General features: G+C 41.9%; 2 protein-coding genes across 8 annotated transcripts in view; one reads left to right on the forward strand and one right to left on the reverse strand.

The window, feature by feature from the left end:
• Positions 1 to 3,079, reverse strand: part of LINGO2 (leucine rich repeat and Ig domain containing 2) — a 538,477-nt gene extending 535,398 nt beyond the window's left edge. For 5 of the 7 annotated variants that reach the window (XR_014577033.1, XM_083818697.1, XM_083818679.1 and 2 more), the window contains exon 1: positions 2,614 to 3,053. The gene's annotated coding sequence lies outside the window, so the exon portion shown is untranslated. Of the gene's footprint in view, positions 1 to 2,613 lie in introns of all 7 variants that reach the window. The other 2 variants (XM_083818696.1, XM_083818680.1) reach the window with 1 other exon arrangement.
• LOC310890111 (uncharacterized protein) lies at positions 3,061 to 18,131 on the forward strand. The gene is made up of 2 exons (XM_083818698.1): positions 3,061 to 3,704; positions 11,012 to 18,131. Exons 1-2 carry the CDS (start codon positions 3,286 to 3,288, stop codon positions 11,061 to 11,063), a joined length of 471 nt encoding a protein of 156 aa, XP_083674824.1. The 5' UTR covers positions 3,061 to 3,285; the 3' UTR covers positions 11,064 to 18,131.
• Positions 18,132 to 27,865: the final 9,734 nt, after the last annotated feature.

Genomic DNA, 27,865 nt, shown 5'->3' on the forward strand with positions numbered 1-27,865 from the left:
ATTTAACAGAATATGTTGAAGAACCTATAGCTGAACAAACTGGATGCAAAAAGAGCATGCAGTAATACACATGCTTGGTTTTGTACAAATTCGCTGAAACTGATCCACTTAATTGTCCCTCAGCTGTATTTTTAATTATCAGCAACAGCTAGAAGGAAATCTACCTTCGCACAAAGGACGAGCCAATGAACCATCAGACAACCGTACACCCAGCCTTTGGAACTCCTGGACCTTCTTTTCCACTCCATTCCCTGAGCTTTACACAGTCAAAAGACATTTGAAAAAAATAATAAAAAATGCCACCAACACAAAACTAACAAATTAAAAAAATGCAGAAACAAAGGCAACAATCATACCAGCATGAATTATTAAAGCCACAGGAATCCTCCTCGAGTCCTCATCAATACACTCACCGATAGCCACACCCACCCTGTGTTTATGTTATTCACAAGGTCTTATATAAGACTTTAAAAACCCTCTAAGACGCAGGGGCATTTTTAAACTCAGCACAGAGACACTAATCTTCCAGCCTCCAGACCCCCTTACCTTTCTGCGCTTAAGAAAATGATATGGCTTCAGACTACAAATGGCAAGTTACTTTGGTCTTTTTCCTTAACTGCAGGACACCAAAATCCACAGCATTAGTTCACAGTGACATGCCAACACAGTACTAATCGCAGCACTTGCGGACGGCTGTCTAAACTGACAAGCTTCTCTAGTACTTTGTATTCCTTCACCTCTTGCTGCTGCTGTGCAGGAAAACATTTCCACCTAGAGCCCTTTCACAGAATGCCTCGATCCTAGAACGCCAGCAAAATTTCCTGCTACCCACACAACACCGAGCCGCGCTGCTCGTGTTGAGCCCATCGCACCTGATTTTGTTCGGTCTACAGAGGTGTCATCCCTACCTTCCCAAGGGGGGTGGGGGTGGGGGGGCAGATTCAGAGCAGCTAAAACAGTTTTCAGGGACCTTCTGTTGAACAAAAAGAAAAAAAAAATGAAATACTGCTGTTCTGGTGCACACAGATTAGCTACTGTCAAAACCACTACGTTTCAAGAGAGAAAGGTGAGAAGGTGGCACAGTAGCTGAGGAGTCAATCATTTCATATGCTGATCTGAAGGAAAAATCCCAAACCGCATTTCCACCGGGGCATCTGCACACACACAACAGGAGAAGGCACAACCCCACCATGCTCGCACACCCTCCCTCTGCTGTGGTCCATTATGCGCTGGAGCAGACCACACGGCAGCTTCGCATCCACAGGGAAGCACTTCCTGGAAAGGGTGTAGCCCCTAATGGCACGGTTGCTGCTCGGATTGCAGGCAGCAGGGAGACTGAGCGTCTCCTAACCGCATGGTTTCCACTAGAAAAGGCACCCTTCTCTTCCACCTCCTACTGGATTATCATTGTTTTTTTGTTTTTTTTTTTTTTTCATGTGAATGCTGCTGCTGAACAGTGAATAAAACGCTATATAATTCTCTCAGGGTACACACAGCAGTTTCAGGTGAAATAATCTTTGATGCACTTCAGGTTGTAGACCCCTCAATCCCAGGTGCATCGCTGCAGGAAGCACGATAAGGCTTCAGAAGTACTGGGTGCAGGTTTTACAGGTCATGGCTTACCTCCCTTAACGTTACACTAACTAATGTTCACTTCCATCCCTTAGTGCTGTAGTTTTGACTGAAACGAGGGCTGCACGGCTCATTTTTATGACACAGTAAAAAAAAAAAAAAAGCAGTGTGGTTCTCTCCCCCCCTCACAGCCCACCAACACTCGGCAAGCCATCCAAGTTAAATCTGATTTATGTTGAAACGTCCAGAGGTTTTTTCTTCTTAGACGAAAAGGTCTTACACTTCTGAGAGAACAGCGTTTCGAAATCGCGGCATACAATGAGAAAGCACTGCGGTTCCTCTCTGCTTGGCGAGGAAGGAAGGGGGAGTGGGGGGGGGGGGGGGCGGGCAAACGCCCGGGACCATCTGGCACTGATCCCGGCAGCTGTGGGACAGGGCACGCGAGACCCCGCAGCCTGCACCCAGGGGAGCGGCGGCGCGGCGTGGCCGCAGGTGGTCCCGGGGCCGTACCTGTGCTTCTGCCAGCTGCGTGCTGGGGCTCCCCGACCTCGCGATGCGCCCGGGGGCACTCGGGGGTGGCTGCTCGGCAGGACGCGGAGCATTTCCCCACCACCACCACCACCAGCCGGGGGGATGCGGGCACAGCGGCACATCCACCGCGCCGGCGACAAAGGACTGTCGTGCACCGACACCCCGGGGGGCTCCAGCCCCCCATCACGGGTTTAGACGGGAGAGGGGGGAGCCCTTTTTTGGGGGGGCGATGCCCTCCACAGCGAACCCCCGTCCCTCTTCCCCTGCGAGAGCCCCGGGGGGTGGGGGGGAGGGAGGAGGGAGGGGGTTTCCCCCATCCCGCGTCCGCTCGCCCCCCTCACACCATGGGGGATGAAGACGGGGGGGCACCGCAGGGCGAGGGGGGCGCCCCCCCAAAACCCAAAAAGTTCCCCTGCCCCGCCGGGCGGGCTCCCCGCGGCCGATACCCCCGACGGCAGCGGGGCTGCCCCCCCCCCCCCCACCCCCCAGCACCACAACCCCGCCGCTTACCTGGCGGCCGCCGGTGCGCTCCCTCAGGCAGCCGGGGCTGCGCCTGCCGCCCCCTCCACGGCCCCCCCTCGAGGTGGGCAGCGGCCGGGGCGCCGTGACATCCGAGCGGGGCGCTGCGAGGGGTCGCGCCGGCCCCCGGCAGGGCGCCAGCCCGGTCACCGCCCTCCTGTGGGCGGCGGGCAGGCTGAGGCGGGGGGCGACGCCCGCTCCATCGCCGGCAGGGCCGGCCGCAAGCGAGCTTCCGCGGCTGCTCTCCTCACTGCGGAGAGACGATGGGGGGGAGGCAGCCTTAAAGGGGGAGCGGTGGGGGCGAGGGCTGGCCGGCTAGCCCCCTCGGCACGGCACGGCACGGCACGGCTCGGCTCGGCTCGGCACGGCTCGGCTCGGCGGGGACGGGTGAGGCGAGGCAGCAGCGCGGGGAGGCAGCGCCGCCAGCTCGAGGTGAGGGCGGGCGCTGGGGGGGGCGTCCCTGGCAGAGGCGGAGCGGCTCCTTCCGCGCCGCGGCCCCCGCCGAGACGGCGGCGCCGGGGGTGCTCGGGGCGGGGAGGGACCCCGCAGCCCCCCCACGACACCACCAGCATCCCCTGGAGCCCCCCACTGGCACCACCATCACGAACCCGCTCCGCTCCCGCCACCCCCGGTGGGGCCCGGAGCCCCCCGACCCGCTGTGGGATGCCGCAGTCTGGGGGCGCGGCCCCCCTTGGTGGGAGTCGGGCGGGGGGCGCCCAGGAGAGGGGGCGGCCTTTTGCAGCGCGGCCCCGCGGGGAGGACCCGGGTTCGCGTCCCCCACCGGGACGGGGATGGGTTTTTTTCCCTCGGGCGGGGGGAGAGGGGGGCAGCGGCGCCTCGACGTCCCTCATCCTTGTGTCCCGCAGGTGGCCGTGGCCGGAGTCCCCGAGCTGGTGCCGAGGGGAGGATGGAGGCCAAGTCGGTGCCGTCGGGGCGCCCCCCGCCGCCTGCCGTCAGCCCCCGGGGGCGCTGGTGCCTGGCTCCCGGAGCTCGGCACCTCGCCTTCGGCCTTTTCCTGCATGCTCTGAAATAGCGGCGTTTAACGCGACTCAAAATCGAGGATGTGGAGTGGCAGGTTCCCGGTGGGTAATTCAAGAGCAGCGGTGCCAATTTCCTAACGATTTCTAGAATGACCTTTTTTATTTATTTCTTAAAATTGGCAAATTGCATCCTTGTGCGTGCAAACTTGGCCAGAGGCTGCAATGCTCAGAAACATGCAGATTATAAAACTGATGAAAAATGGACAAATACACTGAATTTTTTCTCTGCAGTTGGAGCATGGATGAGAAAGTTACAAGTAATTGAATGATAAATGTGAGTTGCTCTTTTTTCTGACACTCTGCCTTCCCTTTCGCACATGTACAAACGCGTGCATATGCACGGTGTGCGTGGTTTTTTCTCAGAGAGCGGAGTAGGAGGTAAATGAAAATAGACAGACCTGCATTCTGCAAAACACAGGCACAAGTTTTGTTGAGGACAATGGAAGACTTAGAATAAAGGAAGCTAACAAGAATGAATGAACGAGCCATAGTTCTTGTTCTTCTATACCAATGCTTTTTGTTCAAGAAGCATCCCAAAGAGTAGCCCTGATGGCCATACCTTAGAGATAAGAAAACTTTTTCTTGCTGCAAAAGCTTTTCTCTTCAACTTGTATAGTCAGTTTCGGTATTCAATCCAGTGCTATCAAGACTTGCTGTTTCCTTTTGTCTCCACGTATGGCCTAAACTGCCGGGATAATAATGCTAGTACCAAAGAAGAGCAGCTAGCTAGCTTTGCCCACTAATAAATAAGAAGCTAAAGAGCAGTTTCTTGATCTTGGCTCTGTGTCTGGCAGTGCTATAATACATGTAATGCACACATCGATAAAAGAAAGCACTGCTGATCCAGAATCACATGCCATATGACTTATCCACATAGGAAATCTAGGGCTTATATCACATTATATGTAATATCTTTGAACAGGAGAGAAACAATGTGAATGAATAACACATAATAAAATGACAGAGGATTCTTGTAAAGTCTGTAGAAGAGCCACCAATGAGCAATACCTGATAAAACTGTTTTCCTTAAAAAACAAACAAAAACAAACAAACAAACAAACAAACAAAAAAACTCCCTAAAAAATCTCCCTATTGTGAACTCGTAGTTTCAAAAGCAATTGACTCGTTGGCTTTTTTCAAGTGAACCCATATTTAGAAATTGCTGTACACCCACATGGTACAAGGTTTCTACAAGTTTTTTCAAATTAGTATCCAAAGCCATTAGTTACTACTGGGACACAGCTGTTGAGCTGCAGTTATTAGAGAAAAAAATATTTAAGAAAACATTGCTGCGTTTTCTATCAAGTGCAGGTAATACGAAGAGATCGCTATTCAGAGGAAATTACAGAGATGTTTTCGTACCCGCTGGAAATTTTATACTGCATATAGAAGTACCTAAAATTTGCCAGTTAAGTGTATTTTTTCTGGAGGTTTATAAGATAAAGTACTCCATCTACTCCAAGAAGTGTACTGACAGTAAGATAAATGGGAGTCTCTCCTGGATACTGCCACCTCATGAGTGTTCCTCTAACTGGGAGATAAAGCAGCATAGCTATACAGAGGCTGAATTACTACAAACTAAACATAGAAACAGTAAAATAACTAAGGCTATCACTTTGCTGGTTGGGATTGTTTTTGAAATAAGCAAACGCTTCAATCAAAATTTGAAAAATAAATGTCTCTTAAACTTTGCATTAATGCAGAGACTGAAACTCAAGGAGAGTGGGTCACCAAAGGGAACTTTATCAAAAGATAAAGCAAAGGAAACCTTAAGAACTCTTCTACATCTCATCAGTCAAATCCCAGTTGTGGTGACCATTTCAGTGCATTATACGTATTTTGTGAATCACAAAGGAAGCTTCTGCAGTAGGATACCAAACCGTACTGCAGCTTGAAAAGCTTGCCATCTCCTTTTGGTTGTAGGTATTTGGCTTTCTGAGGAGCTGGAACAACAATGCACAAGAAGAAGCCAAATGTTCCAGTATTGCTGGCCATTCAGTCAGGGCTCCATAAAAAAATCGAAGCCAATGAGACTCTTTTTGCTCTGGGGGATTATGTACATAACACACTCTAAAAGCATTTTTAAAAGATCCCATTAGCTCTTTAATTGGAAAGGGCTTTTGAAAGGGCAGTGTACTTCCTTTTTGCTGTAAGTTCTGGAAAAAGAAGAAAATCCACTATAAAGAAAGATCAGAACTATAATTACTTTGAAATTAACTCTGAAAAAGTAGTTCCTATAGAACCACAAAAGATTACACATTTACCTTCAACTGTATCATAAGTAAAGATTACAGTGCCTCTTCAAAACAAATGAAATTAAGAAATAATATTCAAATCAACATTCATTTAGCAAGAAATATTAAATATATCAAAAATACATTTACTATATTTCATTATCTTGCAAATGTTTATTCCAGCCACTGTTCACTGTTCTAACACTCTGATGTTTCCGTAGCAAGAATCCATACTTTTAAAACTTTTTTTTTTTTTTTTAGGTATCTACAGCAAGTATTTTCCAATTTAAAAAAATGGTTAGCCATATGAATCTCTGATGAGTTAGGCTCGCCATGTCTCATATTTCTTTACCCCAGTTGTTAGCAAATTATTTGGCATTTCGGTAGAATGAAGTCAGGGGCTGAATCATAATTTGGAGCCTACCATTAAATATGCTTCTATCTATAAGTAATAATAATAATAGTAAAAAAAGTTTAGCACCCACATATGCCTATCAGCATATGGTATGAAGTTTCTAAAAAGTACTTTTTACACTTAAATAAAAACTTCAAGCTTGATTTTTTTTTAAATTATATTTTAAATCAATGTAATTTATATAATCTTTTACTGTTTCTTGTGAAAAGTAATAATGTTTTGAAAAATTAAGATTACTTTTATGACACAAAATTATTTCTAACCTAGAAAGAGAATCCAAAAAATTGAGGGTGAGTGTTGTGGTGCAGCATAGCTCTCCTGGGTGCATTGCCTAGCAGAGCTGGTCAGGGTGGTCAAGTTGCCATCCATGCCAGACATGTCTTTCTTAGCCCACGGAATCAGGAAAGGACACGTGCAGACTGCACAATTGCTGCTTGACCAGGACCTGCACTTTTGTGACAAGGCAGATACAATCTAGAATTTAGTGGCATGAGACATGCTGCTTGAGAATGAGCACCGGCAGATACCTGTATGTTCAGATCATGTTTACCAAAATAATACCACTCTGCACTGGTTGTGCGTGTTACAGTAATTCACCAGTGGGAATCTCATAGTTCTTGCTAGCCATACCAATTTTCATTATAGTAGGCAAACCCCTCATCCGAACCATCACTCAGTGGGGAAAGAGATTTCATAAAAGGCATTTGTGTATATCAATAATTCCTGTTAATAAATTCAGACCCAATAAATACCCTGTTTGGCTATTTTTATCACAGAGTTTAAAAAATACGTTTCACCATATTACACTTTTAATCAGCTGTGAGGTGTCCCAGTTTTATTAAACAATATTCAGCAACCATGAATAATGTACAAATCAGATTTTATTTTATTTTATTTTATTTTATTTTATTTTATTTTATTTTATTTTATTTTTTACAGGAGACTAAATAATTCAGGAGGAGAAGCAATCCCTCTTAAATACCCATGAAAAGGCCAGTGAAATAAAAGTAATGCTCATTTATTAAACATTCAGTTCCTAAAGGGTGGGAGCTGAGCATTTTTTCACTTTCTCAAAGTGAGAAAGGCCAGGATTACATGCATCTCTGTCTACACTGAAAGGATATATTTTCTTCTGTCCTTAGTTACTCACATTCTCTATATTTGTCTGGAAGCAGGGCCATAACAAACATAAACTCTCAAAAAATAAAAGCTATGATGTATCTCTGTCCACCTATTTATGTGATACAGGAAGGACTTAGAGGGGCAATACATACTTCCATTTTATTTGAGGTTTACATGTATCTTGAGGTAGAAATACTTTGAGAAAAGCACTGAGCTGGTCTTAAATCAAAATCATACAAAATCTGGTTGAACAGAAGCTAGCTTATCATTTTCTTAAAATACTGTTTTCTGGATCTGAGTAATCACTGCTGCTTTACTTTGTTTCTATAAAACATACAATGTCAATGGAATTAATGTAATTTACCAGTGTAAAATAGGAGCATCTCACTGGTGAACCCAATCTACATTTTCAGAATTAATATTTCTGTCAGTGATTTCAAAGGCCAGCCAGAGAACACTCATATGCTTCTAAGGGACAGAATACAGCTACTGCTGTTGTTCAAAAGCTGCTCTAAATAATAAAGTGTTATTTATGTCTGATTTTAGTAAACCACTGGTGCTTATCATACATGTTAAGCAGGAAGAGTAATAATTTTATTGGCAGACAAGGAATAAACTATGAAATTGATGATAGACAATTTAGGTTGGCACTTTAAACCCGATAGATAGTATGTAACATTACTTCAAACATTTATTCAGTGTCCTCTGATGACTTTTCTACCTTGATATAATCATTAGTCAACCTATCAGTAAATTTGATTGCAATGCAGGGTGAAGAATATGAGCTTCATGTAAGAAATTATATTCTGAATATAGAGTAATAAAACATGCCTTGATAAACATATGAAAGTCTCAACTCTGATGTTAGCTGATAAATACCTGAGTCTAGGTTTATCATACGGCAGTTACGAAGGCATATCACATGAATTTACACATGCTGTAATAAAATGAATAAGCACAATTTATTCTCAATGATACCTGAAACTAATTTTAATTCAACTAATCATTCCTTCCTAAAGTATTTCACCAAGTGTCATGGAAGATAGTAATTTTAGGAACAGTAACATGCATTCAGAACAGCGTCTCTAACCCAGAACTATTTCTATCCTCATCAAGATTCTTCACACAAGGGATGGAAATATTCCAAAAACATCAATGTGTTACATAATAATCCCATGTACAGCAACTGTGGACAGCAGAAAGCCAAAAGCTTGTATCACTGAGTAATCAGTCACAACCTGGTGTCTTCTCCTTATGTTTTGGGTGGGTAGGAACAATAACATTGCTCTTCCCAAGCAACGGGACTGCTGTACTAGTAAACTAAATAGTCCTTGGGATCATTCTCTAGCCTGGATGACAACTAAAATAGTCTGGCCATGCTATCAAACCCTCAGAGCCTCCAAACGTGCCCGTCCACATGCATCCAAATGCTGCGTGGTCTCAGAAGTCATCTGGGAGGTTGCTGGTTGAGCCAGACCACACCAGGCCATTTCCCACTCTTTCCTCCATGAAGGTAATCTGATCAAGTTCCAGTGCCTGTATCCTTACACTTCTTAATTTAGTACTTCATATGCAACCCTACTGCTTCTGTTTACCTTGCAAGTTGCAATGGATGAAATTCTTAAAACCCTCAGTTAAATTTGTCATATGATTCTGTCGCTTGACTGTGAGGTACCAGATGGTGATAAAGAGAAAATAGGCTTTGTTGCAGTTCCGTAATTGAAAGCCAGATGGTGTTACTAAGGCTGATAAAGGGAAAACAATAATATATCCCTGCCCTACTCTGCTTCAGATTTCCAGCTATTGCTATGGAGCTGAAAATCCATCTGTTCAGACATTACTCACTATATCATGCAGCTTTTTTGGAAGCAAATTTCTGAAACAGCAACAGGTCCATCACTTGCAAACTTTAATAAATTTTGAAGTACATTAGAATAACATTAAAACTGCAATTTTAAATTAATTTCTGTCAGAAAATGAAAATAGTTGAGTCTCTGCAACTAGTAATAGTGTGTTTTATACAGGGAAACAAATCTTCAACTTTAACTGATTAAAATTGAACTACTGGAATAGGAAACTTGTTACCTAGGAGAAATACGGTTTCACTCTTAATTTAGTGAAATCTGAGCTTTTATCTATAAACAGGTATAGAAAAATGGCTAGTCTGCTATTTCAAATTTGTCAAATATTTATTAGAAAAACTTGCTGAGTTTACTGATGTGATTTCTTTTGTGTGAGAAAGTTTCAATCATCAGTGGGTGTGTATCAAAGTAATAATATGGTTGCAGGCATTAAGCAAAAGTTGAAGTTGGCAGGGAATCAGAGAGGCAGAAGAAACAAAAACGTTTTCCTAGCAGAAAATATTTTGCTTAATATTTAGGATTATGTTAATTTCCATAAATAAATTTGCAACTCAGGGACATATAAATAATTATCTAGTTTCATGAACTGATTTGTGTTGTTCTTATTCACAAAAGGGGTATATTACCCCTATGCAAAACTGCATATACTTATCTACAGATCTAGATATTAAAAAAATATTACAGATGCCCTAAAAACTGTACTTTGTGATGCCTGACTTGTTGCAATCCTGTATTTTCCAGGATCATATGTTCAGATCAGCGATGAAATTCACCCTCACTGAATGTTTTAGGCCCACACCATGTACAAGACAATAGCTAGCTGCTGGGGCATGTCATGTCTGCTTTGTGCTGGGGATGTGCTAAGTAACGTCTTGGTATGTGGCTTCAACCTTGGTACCACCAGGGGGAAGCTGCTTGGATTATACTAGTTGGGCACTCAATTGTATTTTGCAGGACTCCAAGCACAGATGCAAAGCAAGTTCATATCTAGAAAGAGCTCCTTTAGTAATTTGATTTGCTAATATAGATGTACCCAGCTTGCAAAGGATTTATAACAGAAAAACAAAAGAAAACAACAAAAAAGAGTTTTTCAAAAATAAACTTCTCAATGTTGGTAAAGAAAAGTTCTGTTGCTGTATGGTTACATCCAGCTGCAATTGCACTAGTTTGTACAATATTTAAGTGTTCAGATATTTGGTTTCCTGGCTCAGATTTGAAAGAAAATATTGTGTAATTCATGAATGAGGTGAGTAGAATTGTAGTTACCTGAAGAAGGATGTCGCTCAAAATTGAGGAATGTATCAAACATCCTTGGCTTGGATACACAGATGATGGTTGGCACAGACAAATGAAGAGGAGTCACATGGACTGAAACTGAATTCAGTGGAAGGACTTTGGCATCCCCTCTAGTCCCTTCCCAGTGTAAATCAGAAGTCTTTTGTTCCAGCTCAGAATTTGCTGAGAAGAGTGAGAGATCTTGTCTGTACAAATGCCCCTTCTCCCCTCCCCAGCTCACCTCCTAGTAACTTTTGGAGTAGTTTGGACAGGCTCAAAACTCAAGGTTACCTAACCTGTCAGCAGATCTTTACCTACATTTGCTGACATTCGTCAACTAATTCTTTGGTTTCTTCCACATGCAGTTTGGCCATTTGAAATGTGCACGTGGTGACAAGCTCATGAAAATTTAAGTTTTGTTTTTTTTTTTTTTTTTTCCAGAAATGTACAGGTACATTGTGGATATGGATACCACAAGAGCGCCATCAGTTAGAGCAAAATATATGATTCCAGATTTGATAGCCTGAGGGAGGTGAAGCTGCTGCAATCCCATACCCCCAGGTCCAACCAGCAGGATGTCTGAAGGTGTTATTTTCAGCAGGAACATGCACAGAGCTTACACATATACAGCACATGTATACATGGCCAACTGCACAGATCACAGGCAGACACTGAGAGCACTCACACAAACACAGCACCAATGGCCTCATCCTGTTCGCTCTCTGTGTGAGCAGGACAGAGGTTTACTAAGAAAAAGGATATATATAGGTATATGCTTACATACAAGGTGGATCCCCCTGGCACCTGTGCTCAGGCATTCAGTCTGCCGAGTAGCTGCCCTCAATCTCCATTTCCAGTTGCTGGCACCTGGAGGCATGAGCTGCCAGGACCACAGTCCCACTCCAGATGCTGGGACAGCACACATGCATACCCAGAGCCAACTGGGACGCCTGGTCCCGCAGCTGACACCACTGTGCTCTCATACCCAGAGCTGCCCACAGAGACCCACTCAATGCCTTGCTCCTTGTGGACCTTGGAGGTGAAAGGACACATCTATTATAGGTATATGATACTGAAAGGGTAGCTGTATGAAAACGCTGAGGTGTCTGGAAATTTAGAATAATTTGGGGGGAATGGTTGAGTAGGCAAGGAGCAGGGCTGGATACACAGATGATTAATCGGGGAAACAGGCAAAAACAAATGTATCATAAAATTTTCTCCTCTACCTTGCCATATGCATTTATTATAATTACATCTTAACATTCACATGTTAAGAGCTAAGGCATCTCTCCTTCTGTATGTTTTGGATGGGAACTTTAAAAGGATTTATGAAGTGTTTAATGCATGGCTGCTTAAGCAGAATAAGGGGTTTTGCAGTAAATTGTTGTTTTTTCCATGACAAAAAAGATTGCAGTTATTCAAAATTTTGTCAAAAAGGGACTTAGAACCAGCAAACAGGTCAGGTAGCTGAAAATTCCTGAGACCTGGACCTGTTATTCTAATACACAGGAACAAACTTAGAGCTAGTTTTTTTTTTTTTTTTTAACCTGTAGTAGAACCAGGATGGGCAGTCTCACACCTACTTTCCTCATCCATTGTATCCATGATGCAGCATGGGCACTCTGTTCTCACTATCCATTTAAGAAGGTATTTCCTTCCAGAACAGATTCTGAGCAGCAGTTTATCTGTTCCAGCTTCCTCTATTCCATGTTCTTTCAAAAAACCTGTTCCCAGGTAGAGCCAGTCTGCCAAACCAAACTGCGCAGCTTCTTCAGCCCTCACCTGGAGACCCTGCACAGTCTGGGACCCCCATTGCCTTTGTGGTTTCTGTGGACCTCAGCACTGCTGCTACAGCAAAGGGTTGGTCCCCAGTTGACGCAGCTGAGGACCTTACTGCCTGAGCCCTCCATCCCCAGGGACTCTCTAGCGAAGTTTGTATGAACTCCTCTCTAGCAGTTGTGGCTCCAAACCTGCCTATGCTGGAAGAATAGGGAAAACTAGGAAGCAAACAAGCAAAAAAACAAACTGACCTGATCCTCCACCTAGCAAAAGAGTCATTGTCCACAGATATATGGGGCAAAAGATCATTAGGGGATCCAAGAGTATTTTGACCCAGCAAGGGTTTTATTTTTTCTGATTCAGCATAATCCAGGAATTCCTACAGGAATTGTACAAGAATAACAGGTTTTACAGCCCCTTGTCACTTGAAAGCCCATCTTTACAGCATGAAGACTGGGGTCAGAGGCACATGCAGTTTATGGCTGAGACATGCCCTTTCTCAAAGCTCAGTCATCCACACGGAGACAAATTTTCCCTTTTCTCCAGAGCACAGTTCTGTCACTGCACCCCTTTCAGGTTAGCAGCAATTCTCTCCTCTAAATTGACATTTATCTTAGTGGGTTTAGCTACATGGTCCTAACCATAGTTTTTGTGTTGAAGACTGACATCCTTCAGTTTCCCACTCCTTTGTACTGACTGGAGCAAACTGACCTAGAAAACAAAGAGAAGGCCTGCTGTTTTGCTTAGTCAGTTCATCTGACTCTGCTTTTAACAGGACTGCTGTGTGGTCACAGGTTTTTCTTCCCTCCTCCGTTCCGTGAACTCAGCAGCTGTAACATGCTTTAGAGAATGACTCAGCCTCACAAGTTCATCGTGATGCAAACAAGAGTGGGAACATATCCTGAAAGAGGCACACACCAGAATGTTACTGTCATACCTTTCTGAATGTATGAATCTTGCCTTTTAGAGGACCACCAAAGGACCCATCACTGCAGAAAGTCCCTAGCTCTCCTGTTGATTTTGAGGGGGAATGGCTACAACTAAGTCAACACTTCAAGCAGAAGTGGGACAGTAGAAACTTGTCTTTTGTCTGGATTCAATCTTGAAGATAATCAGGACCAATACATTACTGGGTGGGAATGTCCTTTAGGAGGCCCAGAATTGTTTGGCCTTCATACAGAGACTTGAAAGATACCTGTCATTCCTTGGAAACTCTGTCAAGAGGAGAGAATAGCAGATAGTTTAGGTATTTTCTCATATAAAGTGAAGACTTCCATCACGTCAAGCATTAGCAAGAGACCCTAAAAAATAAAACACAAAGAACAATACATGAAAAAAAAATGTGCAGAGAGAATTTTTCAATCTGTCATTTCTGATCAAAGTAAAAAAAAAAAAAGTAGTTTTTGTTGAATACAGTGTATTTTTCACTTACAGCAGGTCAATGTCAAAAGCAAAGCCATGTCTATTTCATATTCAAGTACAACCCCTTACTGAGGAAAGCCAAAAGCCTTATTTTGTATTCAAAATCTTAGGAACAGAGTGTCTAGACATGCAGCTGGTATGTTGGGGTATTAAAAGGACTTTGCAGTTTTAGCAATGTATTTTTTATTCTCATTCTACTTTTCTGTTCAGAGGGCGAACCTCTGAATTTCTCATCCACAGGAGTAACAACTCTGTGGAGTATCCCATGAAGTATTACAAACCTTTCCTAACATTTTGCATCAAATTTAAAAGGAAAAAAAATAAAATAAAAATTGTTCAAATTGACTGGGTAGTCAGGCCAGAAAGTAAAGCAATGTCTGACTGAAAGTAAAGTTGATACCTGCTCAGCTGTATGCTCCAAATGACAGCCCAAATAGGAAAAAACCATTTGACAGAACAAACCTTGCAAATCTATAACTTGCTTAAAGCATGTGAAAAAAATGTGGTTGTCAAAGGTGGAGTTTTATATGTTTTACATATATGTTCATACGTTTTATATATACATATTTATATAGAGAGAGCAACTATCACCATGTTGATCAACGCTCTTCGGAACCATTCTGATGGCAGCGGTAAGAACAAGAGTTGGCCTGTTAGTACCTCAGCACTACTGTTTCCAAACAGTTAAAGAATATATATATTTTTTAATTAATTAATTTATTTATTTTTAAAAAGCCACAAGACTTTTACCACAAGACAAGGCCAGATGCTTCTGGTAACACAGAAAATCAGAAAACAAACACCTTGATAATTGTGGTTAAAGAAAGAAAATTTTAAGATAAACAAAGAATATTTATACTTGTGACTTAAAATTTTTGTTTTTGAATTAAATCAGATTAGTATCTAACGCATTAGTCGATAGAGGTTTGTTCTGTTTTCAGTGACTTTTAAAATATACTTCTAGTGCCAATTCTAATTCACCAGTGTATGTCCTCTAAATGCACTCTGTAGCATTTCCCTCCCACACCATATGTGAGATACATTTTTATAACAAGAACAAAGAGGAAAATAATGGAGCTTTGCTGCTGTTTAGTGAATGGAAATTTTCAGGGTTGCTGGATATCAGTGCATTAGTGGTGGGAAATCAGGTTTTCCCACAGGGTCTGAAATGCTCTGACTGACAACTCTGGTTTAAGGATCACTTGGGAAGGAAGTATGCTGCATGTTAGAAGACAATCCGAGTTATTGCTGTGCCACTGATGCTTTTCTGGAGCTATGTAATTCCCATTGGGCTATGTGAGTGTTTCGTGAACACCAGGTTAGCTTTAGCCCCCTTCTCTCTTACTAAAAAAGAAAAGGCAGAAGAAAGGCAAAGCAGCAGAACTGCAATCTTTTTTCTTAACTATCCCAAAACAAACTGTTAATAAGCAGGGAAGTTTTATGAGGCCATGCCAGGGGAAAGCATCTTCCTTTCCTTTTAAATAAGTGACCACTTGCAGACGACCAGGCTCAAAATATAAAATAACACAGAATTTTAACCACACAATTCCCTTAAGAGACATGTAAAACTGTATCCATATTTCCTGACAGAAACTACTTTATTTTATTTTTTAAGTTGGAATTATTTTGAATCATGGCATAAAACTTCAGGACCTGAAAAAAAGAAAAAATGGATATTTTATAGCTTGCATTCAGATTTCCCCACACTGCTATTAATTTATTCTAAAAAAAAAAAAAAAAAGAATCTCGAGGAGAAACCAGTAGGATACCTATTGTCCATAGTCTCCAGACAAAGTGTTCATTAAACTTTGTCAAAAAGTTTGCCTAAGAAAGCTGCAATACCTGGCCTTCATAAAGCATGCACTGATTTTAAGTTTCACAGAGATAAATTCTCTACCACCGTGCAGTCATGGGAATAAAATTAATACAGGCCAGATCAGAAGCAGTTTACTATAGGTACACAACAGCAGCACACAGCCTCTGCTGATGTGAGCTCTGCCCAAAGGGGGCAGTTTCAGATCTTATAAACCTACAGGTTGCACAACCAGTTCTTCACCAAACTGTGCAAGATAAGCAGGACTACAGCACATTGCAACAGCGAGCAGTGATGTGGATCACACAGGGAGGCTCTGGACAGTCAGGTGAGAAAACTCTAGGCAGTAGCTCTCCTTTGAGAATAATTCACTCCTTTGTCAATTAGTTTGTGCTGAGTTGGTGAAGCCGGTAGGTCATGCTGACATGTATTTCTTAACCAGTGAGGCCTGCGAGGGCCCGTGAAGTGTTAACTGTTGTACTTCAACAATACATTTCCAAACAACAAGATGGAGAGCTGAGGCCTTGTCTTCATCAGAAATATTATTGAAATGTGTTGATGTCAAGAGTTGCCTGAAGCAGGGCTAAAAAGAAGGAACATGCATGCACTACCACGCAGTTGCCTTGGCACTGCCGAGGTTATGTTCATTGTCCCAGAGTGGGTGGCTGCAAGCAACTTTAATACAACCCAGACAGAACGTATTTAAAACTGCTGTGAAATTCACACTGAATCTCAGAGCAAATATCTGCTGTGATAAATGATAGCAGTGCACACTTGCCAGGGCTAAAATGGGCATGTGGCGTGCATTAAAACTAGTTTGCAAAAGCTGATCCCAGCTGACTAGGCATCTCCAGAGGCATTGTTCTTAAAAACTCACATTCCAGTCTCTTGAATTTAAGACTTGGAAAAAATGTAGGACTAAGACAATGGCAATGCTGGAGCCATATCTCAGGAGGCCAAGTATACCCAGGTACCAGTGTCCAGAGGGCTGGGATCTCACAGCCCAAGTCCCCCAAAGACTTCCAACAGGCATGGCCACTGCCTCTGCTGAACATTACTGAGCTGTATCACTGGGTGATTTGGCCTACCCTGTCTGTTCTTGCGGGCTGACTTGTGTGAAATTTTGTACTGAAGATAAGTTCAGCTGGGCTGCTTTGCAAGAAAAGGTCCTTGAGGCACCAGTTTACATATGAAAGGTTTTCTCTGCTGTGGTGAGAGATGGAAATTAAAGTTCACACTTAAACTGGTGCCAATAATGTGCTTTGCATCAATTCAAGGGTGATATGGGGTAATTTTCGCTGGACGTATCTATCTGCCGTAGTGTAAAGCACTTGGAAAGAGCTCATTGTATCTTTAGAAAAAGGAACCGTTAATTCTACAGAAAACAGATGTAGGCATTGGGTAAGTGTGTGCCTAGACAACAGCTACCTGCCAACCCACAGATACCATGCAATTTGGCAAATGGGATTGTAAGGCATGAATAGAAATCATTTTGTCAGTTCCTTGTGTGAGTGACAGATCCTAAGCAAGGGAAGGGCTGTAAAACTACTGTGTAAATCAAACTCTCAGCATAAGCAGTCTCTACCCCCTAGCCTTTATCTTTCATGAAATATTCAAATGTAGACATATTCAACCCTGAATCTGTATGTTGAATAGGTCACATGGTGAATAGAATGGGGGACATTTCAGGAAAAGGCATAATTAATTGCCTTTTTTTTTTTTTTTCAGTCAGAGGAACAATAAAATGTCCCAGTTCTCTTTGATTACCTGGCTAGGCACAGGGCAAATTAATATTCAGTAAATATCGACACTTCTTTTGTTGTGAAAGAGTCTTTCCAAACAGCAGATTCTGACACAGGTCATCAGCCACTCTTCCCCTGTATTCCTCAAAATGCTATTTTAATTGTTGGCTTTTCTCTCCCCCTTAAATAGTTTTTAGCCAGCCATTATGACTTAAACAGCAACTGAGACATGAAAAACAAAGTAAGTGTAGTGTGAAGGTTAGATCAAATGACAAACCATTGGCATCTCACTGCTGAATTTCTTCGTTTATCAAAAACTGCAGTTTTCCTGTTACTGCACTTTCCATACATTAATTTCAGTTGAAAAGGGAGGTTACTCATGCGTAGCTGGTAGTCTGTGTTCTTTGTAGCAGTACTGGAATCATGCATTCTGTATGTACTATAAGCACAGGAAACATCTAGAAAACTGCTCTCTATATGTTTACTATAAGCTTGTTACATAGGCTTAGAATCAAAATTTTCTTTATTTATTTTTTTGATGATTCCTTAGAGGATTAAGAAGTTGTGAGAAAAAGAGAGAAGTGAGCATGGCAAGATATCAGTCATTTTCACTTGCAGGAAATTGTCCCCTTTTCACTGATTCTCCATCCTTTTGCCATGTTCTCACTCTCAGATCTAGGTTTTAAATTCCCAGAGGAGCCTTGAGGATCTTCTTTTGTTTGCTTGAACCTTTGCTATATTATAACTACTTAGGTTGAAATTGCTTGGATTGATTACTGCTTTTGTCATCTCAACATCTCACTTGTTCAGCTAATAAACTGCTCAGAGGAGAATGAATGTGTGCTCAGGTACCCAGCATGGGAGGGTGAGTCTGTCCAGCCTCTTGTTACCAGTCATGGCAGGATCCAAATCTGCTTTGTTTCTTACTTAAAGGTCACTGATAGCACTGTCAGCTGAGAAATACTGACCAGATTTTCAAAGCTCAATAAAGTCAATTAGGAACCCGAATTTCTGAAAATAATCAGGAATTTTGGCAGTCTTTTTTGTTTGTATCACTAGCAGTCTACACTACCCAAAAAAAATGACACTGCTGAATTAACTCCATCTTTTCTCAGGAGTCCAGGAAAGAAAAAAGTAACTGCAATAGTTGCATGTGATTTCAGTCTGAGGGACAGAGGAACATAAAGGCTCCTGTTACACTCTGCTTGTGGTGGCAGTAGTGGAGCCCTAAGTGATGCTTGAAAGGGTCCATACAGTCAACACTGCCCAAAAACGTCCTTTCTTCAGTCTCCTGAAAAATAAAAATAGGATTTCTGTGCTGCCCAATGCACCCACACCCACCATTACAACCTACAGATACTATTTTATTGATTGTGATTTAAGTATAAAATCTCTTGCTTTTCAAGAGATAGAGCTCACTTAAAACTCCATTTGAAGCCAGCTGATCTACATACATACTTAGCCTATGAGAGATCTGGATTTGAAATCTAACAGCTGACAAAGTGTATAAATTAGATGTCAAGGTCACAGACTATAGCACCTGTTTAAGCTGACAAATTTATGTCTTTAACATACAGTACTTTTGCTGCCAACAGTAGTCTGTATTTCTGCTGGCAGATTTCCACACATAAGGAATGATGTGCTTATGCTGCAACTGACTTATAAACACGTCATGTTAACAGAGTAATTATAGACTTACACAAGCAACACAATTTGCAAAACAATTACTTTACTCTTCAATGCTAGATGGTTTCATTGTGTTCCAGAAAATAATTCCAAGTTTCAACATATCTTGCTTTCAATTCTACATCTTTGAAATGGAAACTTTATAGAGAAATATCTAAGGTTCATTCATCACTGAAGGACTATATAAAACTCTTAACTGTCTCTCTCTCCGGGGGTAAATTGTATCCAAAATGCACATAAAAGAGTATTGTGGGTAAACAGTAGACCTGTATGAGTAATCATCTACAAAGTTTGCACTACATATGGTCTGAAATAAAAAGATTTAAATTAAAATAAAAACCACAAGCCATTCAAGAACATGAAAAGCATCTTCTTTTTGTAGAACTGAAAGAAATGTTTGCAGTTTTTAAAAAACTGTGAAAATCTGCTACAAAAACCAACAAAAATCAAACACAAATCTAGTAAATTGGTATGCAGAATCTTGTGCTCCAGTGTATCAGAATACGGTCCATATTTGGAGAATGTGCATGGTCAGTGATGGCTGATTAATAGTAGAGGACAAATAAGCCCTCCCCTTACTCAAGCAAACAGACCCCACCCTCAAACAAACCCCATCTGGCCAAACAAATCCAAACTACTTACTGTCTCTACATGGAGAATCTGTTTCATTTTGGGTATCATATTCAGTCAGGCTTATCTAGACTTGACTTGGCTTAAGATCCTCAAATATCTTGTGTAAATACCACTTGTGGTATAACACAGTCATGTAAAGTTAACAGATGGAGATTGTCAAATAATTAATATAGCATCCTAGTAATATTTTTCTCAGGAGTTTTCCAGGAATACTGTTTGCACATATGCTTGTTTAAAAGGCTAATAATCCAAGGTATCTTCCTTCAGTTACTTGTCACAATACAGCCTTCACAAAAGAATTATGATCCTGCAAATATATTGGTGTCATTGTACTGAGTGAATGAAAAGTCCTCAGTTAATTAGTTATAGTTTTTTATGGTATTCATATTTCAGGATTTCTAACAGAGAATACTGCAGAACATGTGTATAATATTACTGATCTGTAACGATGTTCAGGGCAGTGTAATTTGTGTCTGACATTACTGTAAAGCACTTGCAATGGCAACTGAAGAGTATTGCCACATGGATATGGTAACTCCAGCTCTGTAAGCAGGAGCTTGAGCACTTCTCAGTTTCCGTCTTCCCTCTGCAGGGCTGGTGGAAAAGGAATGGAGCTTTCTGTCCTGCTCTTTCTGTTATTGACCATAGATAACACCGCTTCTTCCTCTTTTAGGTTAAAACTATTCCCCCTTGTCCTGTTATTATCTGACTGAGAAGAAAGTTACTCTCCATCTTTTTTATCAGCCTCCTTTAAGGATTGAAGAGCTGCAATGAGGTCACCCCCAAGCCTTCTCTTCTGTAGGCTGAACACCCCAAGCTCTCTCAGCCTTTCTTCATAGGAGAGGTGCTCCAACCTCTGATGAGCTTTGTGGCCCTTCTCTGGACCCACACTAACAGATCAACATCTTTCTTGTGCTGGGCGCCCCAGACCTGGATGCAGCACTCTGTGTGGGGCCTCATGAGGGTAGGGCAGAGGGGGGACAATCACCTCCCTCGACCTGCTGGCCACTCCTCTGCTGATGCAGCCCAAGCATGCACTGCTCGCTCATGTCAAGCCTTTTGTCCACCAGAACCCCCAAGTCCTTCTCTGCAGGGCTTCTCTCAATGGATTCTTCTCCCAGCCTGTACTTCTGTCTGGGATTGCCCCAACCCAGCTGCAGCACCTTGCATTTGGACTTATTGAACCTCATTAGGCTCACATGGCTGCACTTCTCATGCTTGTTCAGGTGGCTCTGGATGGCATCTCTTCCTTCTGTTGTATCAACTGCATTACTCAGCTCAGTGTCATCTGGGAACTTGTTGAGGGTGCACTCTATCCCATTGTCTATGTTGTTGATGAAGATATTAAACATCACTGGTCCCAAGACAGACCCCTGAGGGATTCCACTAGCCACTGGCCTCCACCTGGACGTAGAACAATTGACCACCACTCACTGGATGCAGCCTTCAAGCCTGTTCTTATCCACTGAATGGTCCACCCTTCAAATCCATCTTTCTCCAATTTGGAGATCAGGTGGTCATATGGGACCATGCTGAAGGCCTTGCAGAAGTCCAAGTAGATGACATCAGTTAGTCTTTCCCTGTAAACTGATTCAGTCACTCCTTCATAGCAGGCCACTAGATGGGTCAAGAACAATTTACCCTTGGTGAATCCATGCTTGCTGTCTTGGATCACCTCCTTCTCCTGCATGTACTTTGACATTGCTTCCAGGAGGATCTGTTCCGTCCTCATCTTTCTGCTGCCTACAGATATTTGCCCTACTAGAGCACGATGCCAGAAGGAGGTCTCTTGGCCACTGAAGGCAGATGATAGCAGCGTACTGGTCTAAGTGGTGATCTCTGTCTCAAGTCCTCTATTTCTGCTGGTGCAAGAACATGTCCTGCTCAAAGAATTCCAGTCCCTTTCCTCTTGTATTGTCTAGGTTTGCAACTGTTTGTGATACCTCAGAGCTCCAGGAGATGACACCACTGCAAGAAATTCCTAACAATGCGACCAGCTTCACACCACCGTCCCTCCAAGTTCCATCTGTGATATTTTGCCTGGGGTGGCATTCCCCTTTTCTCCAAGTCATCGTTAGCATTTTTTTATTTTTTTTGGTCCTTTTTACTCCTCCTTTATACTCCTCTGTCAGGCTTTCCTCCAAGACATATTTATCCAGGCAAATGTCTCGTTTTCAGGAGTTAATACAGTTTAAGAAGCAGTGCTCTCTTCTTTAGGAACACTTACAGACCCACTGCTTTGTGTCCTTCTTGTGCCAGTACCCACTCAAATGTCATTTTGATTCATGGTTTGGAGGAAGAGATAGATGAGGAACAACCACATTATTTCTCTGCACTGTAAACGTGGCCCGGACCATGTTGGTCATACATAGAAATAGATTTTCCTTTTTTAATTTGTAGCAAGTAAGGGACTTTCTCATTCAGGATTGTAATTTGCAGTAATTCTTATAAGCACAACATCTAGCTGAATTCAGGTAGAAAGTGCAACCTTCCAGGCCGATGTTAATAGTAGAGTGCATGATATCTTCCCTCAAAAAATTACAGCTGAAAATATACCACCAAACTTCTAATATACAAAACACTTGTGTTTCTTTTTTTTGCAACAGTAACCCTTTAGATAGCTCATATACTTGTGTTGGTATTAGCACTCCTTTTTCTTTGATCTAAATTCAGATTATGTATTGTTTTTTTCTCTAATAGCTAGAATGTTTTTACTTCTAAATATTTATGTGTATATATATATGAGGTACAAATAGTTTTTTGTGTATTCAAATATACAGCACAAATTCCATATAAATCTCCTTCCTCATTATTGATGCGAGCAAACTGCAGTGGAGGAAAACAGATTTACATTAAATGAAATCAGATAAAATTGAACATTCAGTTTCAAAACTAAAAATCTTAATGCTGTTATACTCACATCTTTAAACAGCCAATGAACTAGTATTAGGTTTATATTGACTTTTATAAAATTTCAAATAGGTGGATCCAGATATTGAGGTGTGGCTGAACTGCAAATGCCTTTCTTCAGTTAGTCTGGGACAAGCTAACGATGGGGTCACCCCTACAAACAAGTAGCAGAGGCTCAGAACCACTCCACACCTGTCCGTCTGTCAAGGAATCATAGAAACATAGAATCATAGAATATCCCGAGTTGGAAGGGACCCATAAGGATCATCAAGTCCAACTCCTGGCACCACACAGGTCTACCCAAAATTTTAGACCATGTGACTAAGTGCACAGTCCAAACACTTCTTAAATTCAGACAGGCTTGGTGCAGTGACTACTTCGCTGGGGAGCCTGTTCCAGTGTGCGACCACCCTCTCGGTGAAGAACCTCTTCCTGATGTCCAGCCTAAACTTCCCCTGCCTCAGCTTAACACCTTCCTGTGGGTCCTGTCACTGGTGATAACGGAGAATAGGTCACCTGCCTCTCCACTCCTGCCCGCGAGGAAGTTGTAGACTGCGATGAGGTCCCCCCTCAGCCTCCTCTTCCCCAGGCTGAACAGGCCAAGTGACCTCAGCCACTCCTCATATGTCTTCCCCTCTAGACCCTTCACCATCTTCATCGCCCTCCTCTGGACACTCTCCAACAGTTTAATGTCCTTCTTGTACTGTGATACCCAGAACTGCACACAGTACTCAAGGTGAGGCCGCACCAGCGCAGAGTAGAGCGGGACAATCACTTCCCTCGACCGACTACCAATGTCGTGCTTGATGCACCCCAGGACACGGTTGGCCCTCCTGGCTGCCAGGGCACACTGCTGGCTCACATTCAACTTGCTGTCAACCACAACCCCCAGATCCCTCTCTGCGGGGCTGCTCTCCAGCGTCTCATCGCCCAGTCTGTACGTATAGCCAGGGTTGCCCCGTCCCTGGTGCAGGACCTGGCACTTGCTCTTGTTAAACTTCATGTGGTTGGTGATTGCCCAGCTCTCCAGTCTGTCCAGATCTCTCTGCAAGGCCTTTCCACCCTCAGCTGAGTCCACAACTCCTCCAAGTTTGGTGTCGTCGGCAAATTTGTTCAAAACACCTTCTAGTCCTACATCCAAATCATTTATAAAAACATTGAAGAGGACGGGCCCCAAAATGGAGCCTTGAGGGACCCCACTAGTGACCATCTGCCAGCCAGATGTGGCCCCATTTACCACAACCCTTTGAGCCCTACCCGTCAGCCAATTGCTCACCCATTGGATGATGTTTTTGTTATTTGTATGCTGGACACTTTGTCCAGTAGGATCCTATGGGAAACGGTGTCAAAAGCTTTGCTGAAGTCCAAAAATATTACATCAGCTGGTTTCCCTTGATCAACTAGATGGGTGATCTTATCATAAAAGGAAATCAAATTTGTTAGGCAGGACCTACCCCTCATGAACCCATGCTGGCTGGGACCAATGACTGCATTGTCCCCCAGGTGCACTTCAATAACTTCAAGGATCATCCTCTCCATAATTTTACCAGGTACTGACGTGAGACTGACAGGCCTGTAATTGCTAGGGTCTTCTTTCTTACCCTTCTTGAAAATTGGCACAATATTTGCCAGCTTCCAGTCTACTGGGACCTCTCCATATTCCCAAGATCGTTGAAGAATAATTGAGAGAGGTCCTGCGATGATGTCAGCCAGCTCTTTAAGCACCCTGAATGGCTAAGCCGCCTAGACACAGCCTAGCACTTGGACCATTGCAGGAGAAGATACACTCATCTCATGCCTGTCCATCCGCTGTTTTGGGAGACCAAGAAAACACAATGCAAAATTCCCCAGGGTCCATTGAAACTGGTTGTTACTGCTTTGTACTGCTTTCAAGGCACAGAAAGGAGAGGGGCTCCAGTTCTGTATTTGTAAAGAACCCTATTTCCTCTTCTGCTTTTCTGAGAACTATGTCTTTGCATAAGACTAAACAAATGTCAATGCCATGCTACACACTGGAAATTCAGAATTTCTCAGGATAAAATTGCTTTTGTAATTGCACAACACAGAATCATGGGATTAAATATCATGTGCTTATAATACAGTTGCATCCCACTGTCCCACTGTTGAATATATGTCCTCGAGATAGGTCTGTCATGCTGTTCTCACATATGCTAACTATGTGGCCAGTTGTTACTCAGAATATATCTTTGGGCTGATCAGAGTTGCAAGGAGTACATGATCAGTACATGCAAGGAGGTAGTGTGGATTAGAGGCTCTTTTATATACAGTGAATGTATATGAATCACTGAAAGCCAGCATCATTTTTATTTTTTACTTTTATTATTTTATTTTATTTTATTTTATTTTATTTTATTTTATTTTATTTTATTTTATTTTATTTTATTTTATTTTTTTATTTTATTTTATTTTATTTATTTTATTTTATTTTATTTTATTTTATTTTATTTTATTTTATTTTATTTATTTTATTTTTACTTTTTGTAGCTCTACTCTTTAATGGCAGGGAAAAAGCTGACTCTGGCCTCAGGTATTTATACTCCATTTATACTCCAATATTAAGCATGCCTTTCTATCTATGTGTTCTCCTTTGGCTTGAGGGGCAGTGGGCACACTTAACTCACCCACAGATAGTTCTAAAGCTGCATGGTACTTGTTCAGACACCAAGAATAGAAACCATGCTCTCCTGATTTCTTAACAAGCTGTTAAGACCCTAATTCACCATACAGTCCTGTGCATAGCCCTCATGTCTGAAGTTTAAGAATTTCAATTAACTCTTGGCACTTCAGGTATTACCTCCTGGCTCAGGAGGTGCTGGCATTTAGAAGCTGAGGTTAAAAAAAAAAAAAAAAAAAAGATCTGCAGGAGCAAAACTTAGAAACAGATTTTTGGTGTCTGTAGGTCAGATAATCAGCATCTGAAGTATCAGAGATCTAGATGCCCTTTTGAAAGGTCTTATGTGTGAAACAGTAATGTCAGTGTATTGTCTTTCACATTAGCAAGGGAAATAAGCAAAAACAAATAAACAAGCAATAAGCAAGCACAGAGTTATCAGAACTATTGTTTTTTCTGAAACTATCTGTTTAAATCAACTTTCAGTGAAATGAGCATGACTCCTGCCAATTTACCTGTCAAAGCTGACTTTGAGGAGAAGGACCCCAGTCATTTTGTCAGGAAGTCAGTGTTTGCCTGCCCCAGACTGGTGAGTCCATGCTTTTATGGTGTGTGGGAGTTTGTGCAAAGGAAAACAAAAAACTAGAGAACAGGCTATTTTGGTGATGAATTCTTCATTTGTAAAGGGGAACACAACTTGGAGTAGTTTCCTCATACCTGCTTAGTCCTGTAGTGTCACTGGATTGGCAGAAACCTTTGTTCTTCTCCTTAAGGTCTGCTGTATAGCCAAGTTTGTTTGTATGCATTGTCTCCTATGACTATTTTTCTGCTTGTAGCAGTATGAAAAATTAAAGAACTTATTCATCTGTGTACATCCTACTAACTATTTTCACATGGCTACTCCAGTTAATTGATCCAACAAGAGCATACTGTCATGCCTGAAGCAGTCCAGACTTTAACGGATACCTTGCACCGCAGCTTTTCCTCTGTTGGCCATGAATTAATTTGTGTATTTGTCATAGGAAATATTGAGATCCCTTTTTTTTTTATTTTTTTTTTCCTTCCCCAGAATTGTGTTACTAAACAAAACTTCTTGGAAATATTTAACTCATTGGAATTTGAAGAGCTCTCAGATCTACGGGAACACGAAAAAAAAAAAAGATACGAGTCATTCTGAGAATATTTTCTGTAGGCATATTATGTCTTTTTTGATCTGGGAGTACTCAGGTTATTCTGAGGGCCAGAACTCCTAAAGAGCCCAGTGGTCATGATGGCTCTGAAACTTCTAATGAAATTAATTTCCCATTTCAAATATCAAAATAATGACACCCCCATTCATAAAATTGTACAGCATGCTGGAGTCTAGGTCTTTTGAAAATGCAGCAATATGTGTTTTTCTAAATGATAAACTGTTTGTTTTTTTTTTTTTAAAGGGAAAAAGGAAGAAATTAAAATAAAATAATTGTGCACCTGAAACAAACAAACAAACAAGAAAAAAAAACTTAAATCTCTGGAAAATCTTATATTCATTGGGAATCATGATCTTTTCTAACAGTAACAGCAAAATTCTCATTTTCAGGTTATTATAGTTTCCTATGAATTCAAACACACCTTTCATCTTAAATCATTTCTGTGTTGTAACCATTATCAGTGCTTGATTCTCAGGTTTGCTGAATTCACCCTTTGGAGATGGCTCTTTCTCAGAAATGTCAAAAAAGCTAAACAAAATGTAGACAAGTGAACGTAGAGTTTGAGGCAAATAATCTTCCAGATAAAAATAGCTTGGTTGTATTCTACTTGTGGAGGCAGTAATGACAGAATGGGGAAAAAAAAAAAACAACAACAACAAAAAAACCTGTCATAGGTATCTGTGATTTTATTCTCTTTTGAAGCCAAATGCTGTGTGTTTTTCAAGACAGTGTACTCTAGCTAAACACCAGATACACAACTCTTCCTAAATACTTAAACAGCTCTATTCCTGCACCACAGTAGCCCTGGCACATCTACCCTTTTGTTGCTGCAAAATTGGGTAATATTACTTTGCAATGACAGAAAATCACAGAAAATTCAACAGCTAGAGCTAGTTTAAACTCAGCAATGGAGTTCATATGCAGAAGGGCTCATACTAGCATTGTTAGCAGACGTACATTCAGGTCCCATTTTCTCAAGTCTTTAGTGGACTGTTGGCCTGATTACTGGTCACTGGACTTGTGGACTCAGGGACTTTAAAGTCCTCTGAATGAGGCATTGCCCTCTTTTGCCACACACAGTAACACTTAATAACTGGCTGAAAATTTGTACCTTATTCTTAGCTTGGTGAACAATTTTCTTCCATTTTCTTTAAGTAATAATGTCACAGAATAGCCCCAAAACCTAAATCCACTGTCCTAAACCGTGGTCCTCTCTATCAGAACAGAAATTCAACAGAGAAAAAAATAGCTGCAACTGCCCATTTTCTACAGTTTTTTCCTCTACTAAGAGTACACACATCCAACCTATGTCACCATCAACATGACAAGAAGAATGGGCAAGGCAGAACCTTGCTATTGTTAGCTTAACACAAAAAAAATTCCTTGGAGGAGAAACAGCAACATCACCTAATTGCTAGAATGGTCCCATTATTTCAGGGGTATCAGAACAAATCCACCTTTGAGATATGTCACTGTCAAGAGCCCTAA

Source organism: Anser anser (assembly GCF_964211835.1).
Source record: "Anser anser genome assembly, chromosome: Z".
NCBI classification, from domain to species: domain Eukaryota; kingdom Metazoa; phylum Chordata; class Aves; order Anseriformes; family Anatidae; genus Anser; species Anser anser.

What these genes read in the sequence shown, in the direction of transcription:
- LOC310890111 (XM_083818698.1), top strand. Translation starts at nt 3,286, where the DNA reads ATGCCGCAGTCTGGGGGCGCGGCCCCCCTTGGTGGGAGTCGGGCGGGG. An exon ending in TGTGGAGTGGCAGGTTCCCG is followed by an intron (nt 3,705 to 11,011) that starts GTGGGTAATTCA and finishes TTTTTTTTCCAG; the next exon opens with AAATGTACAGGTACATTGTG.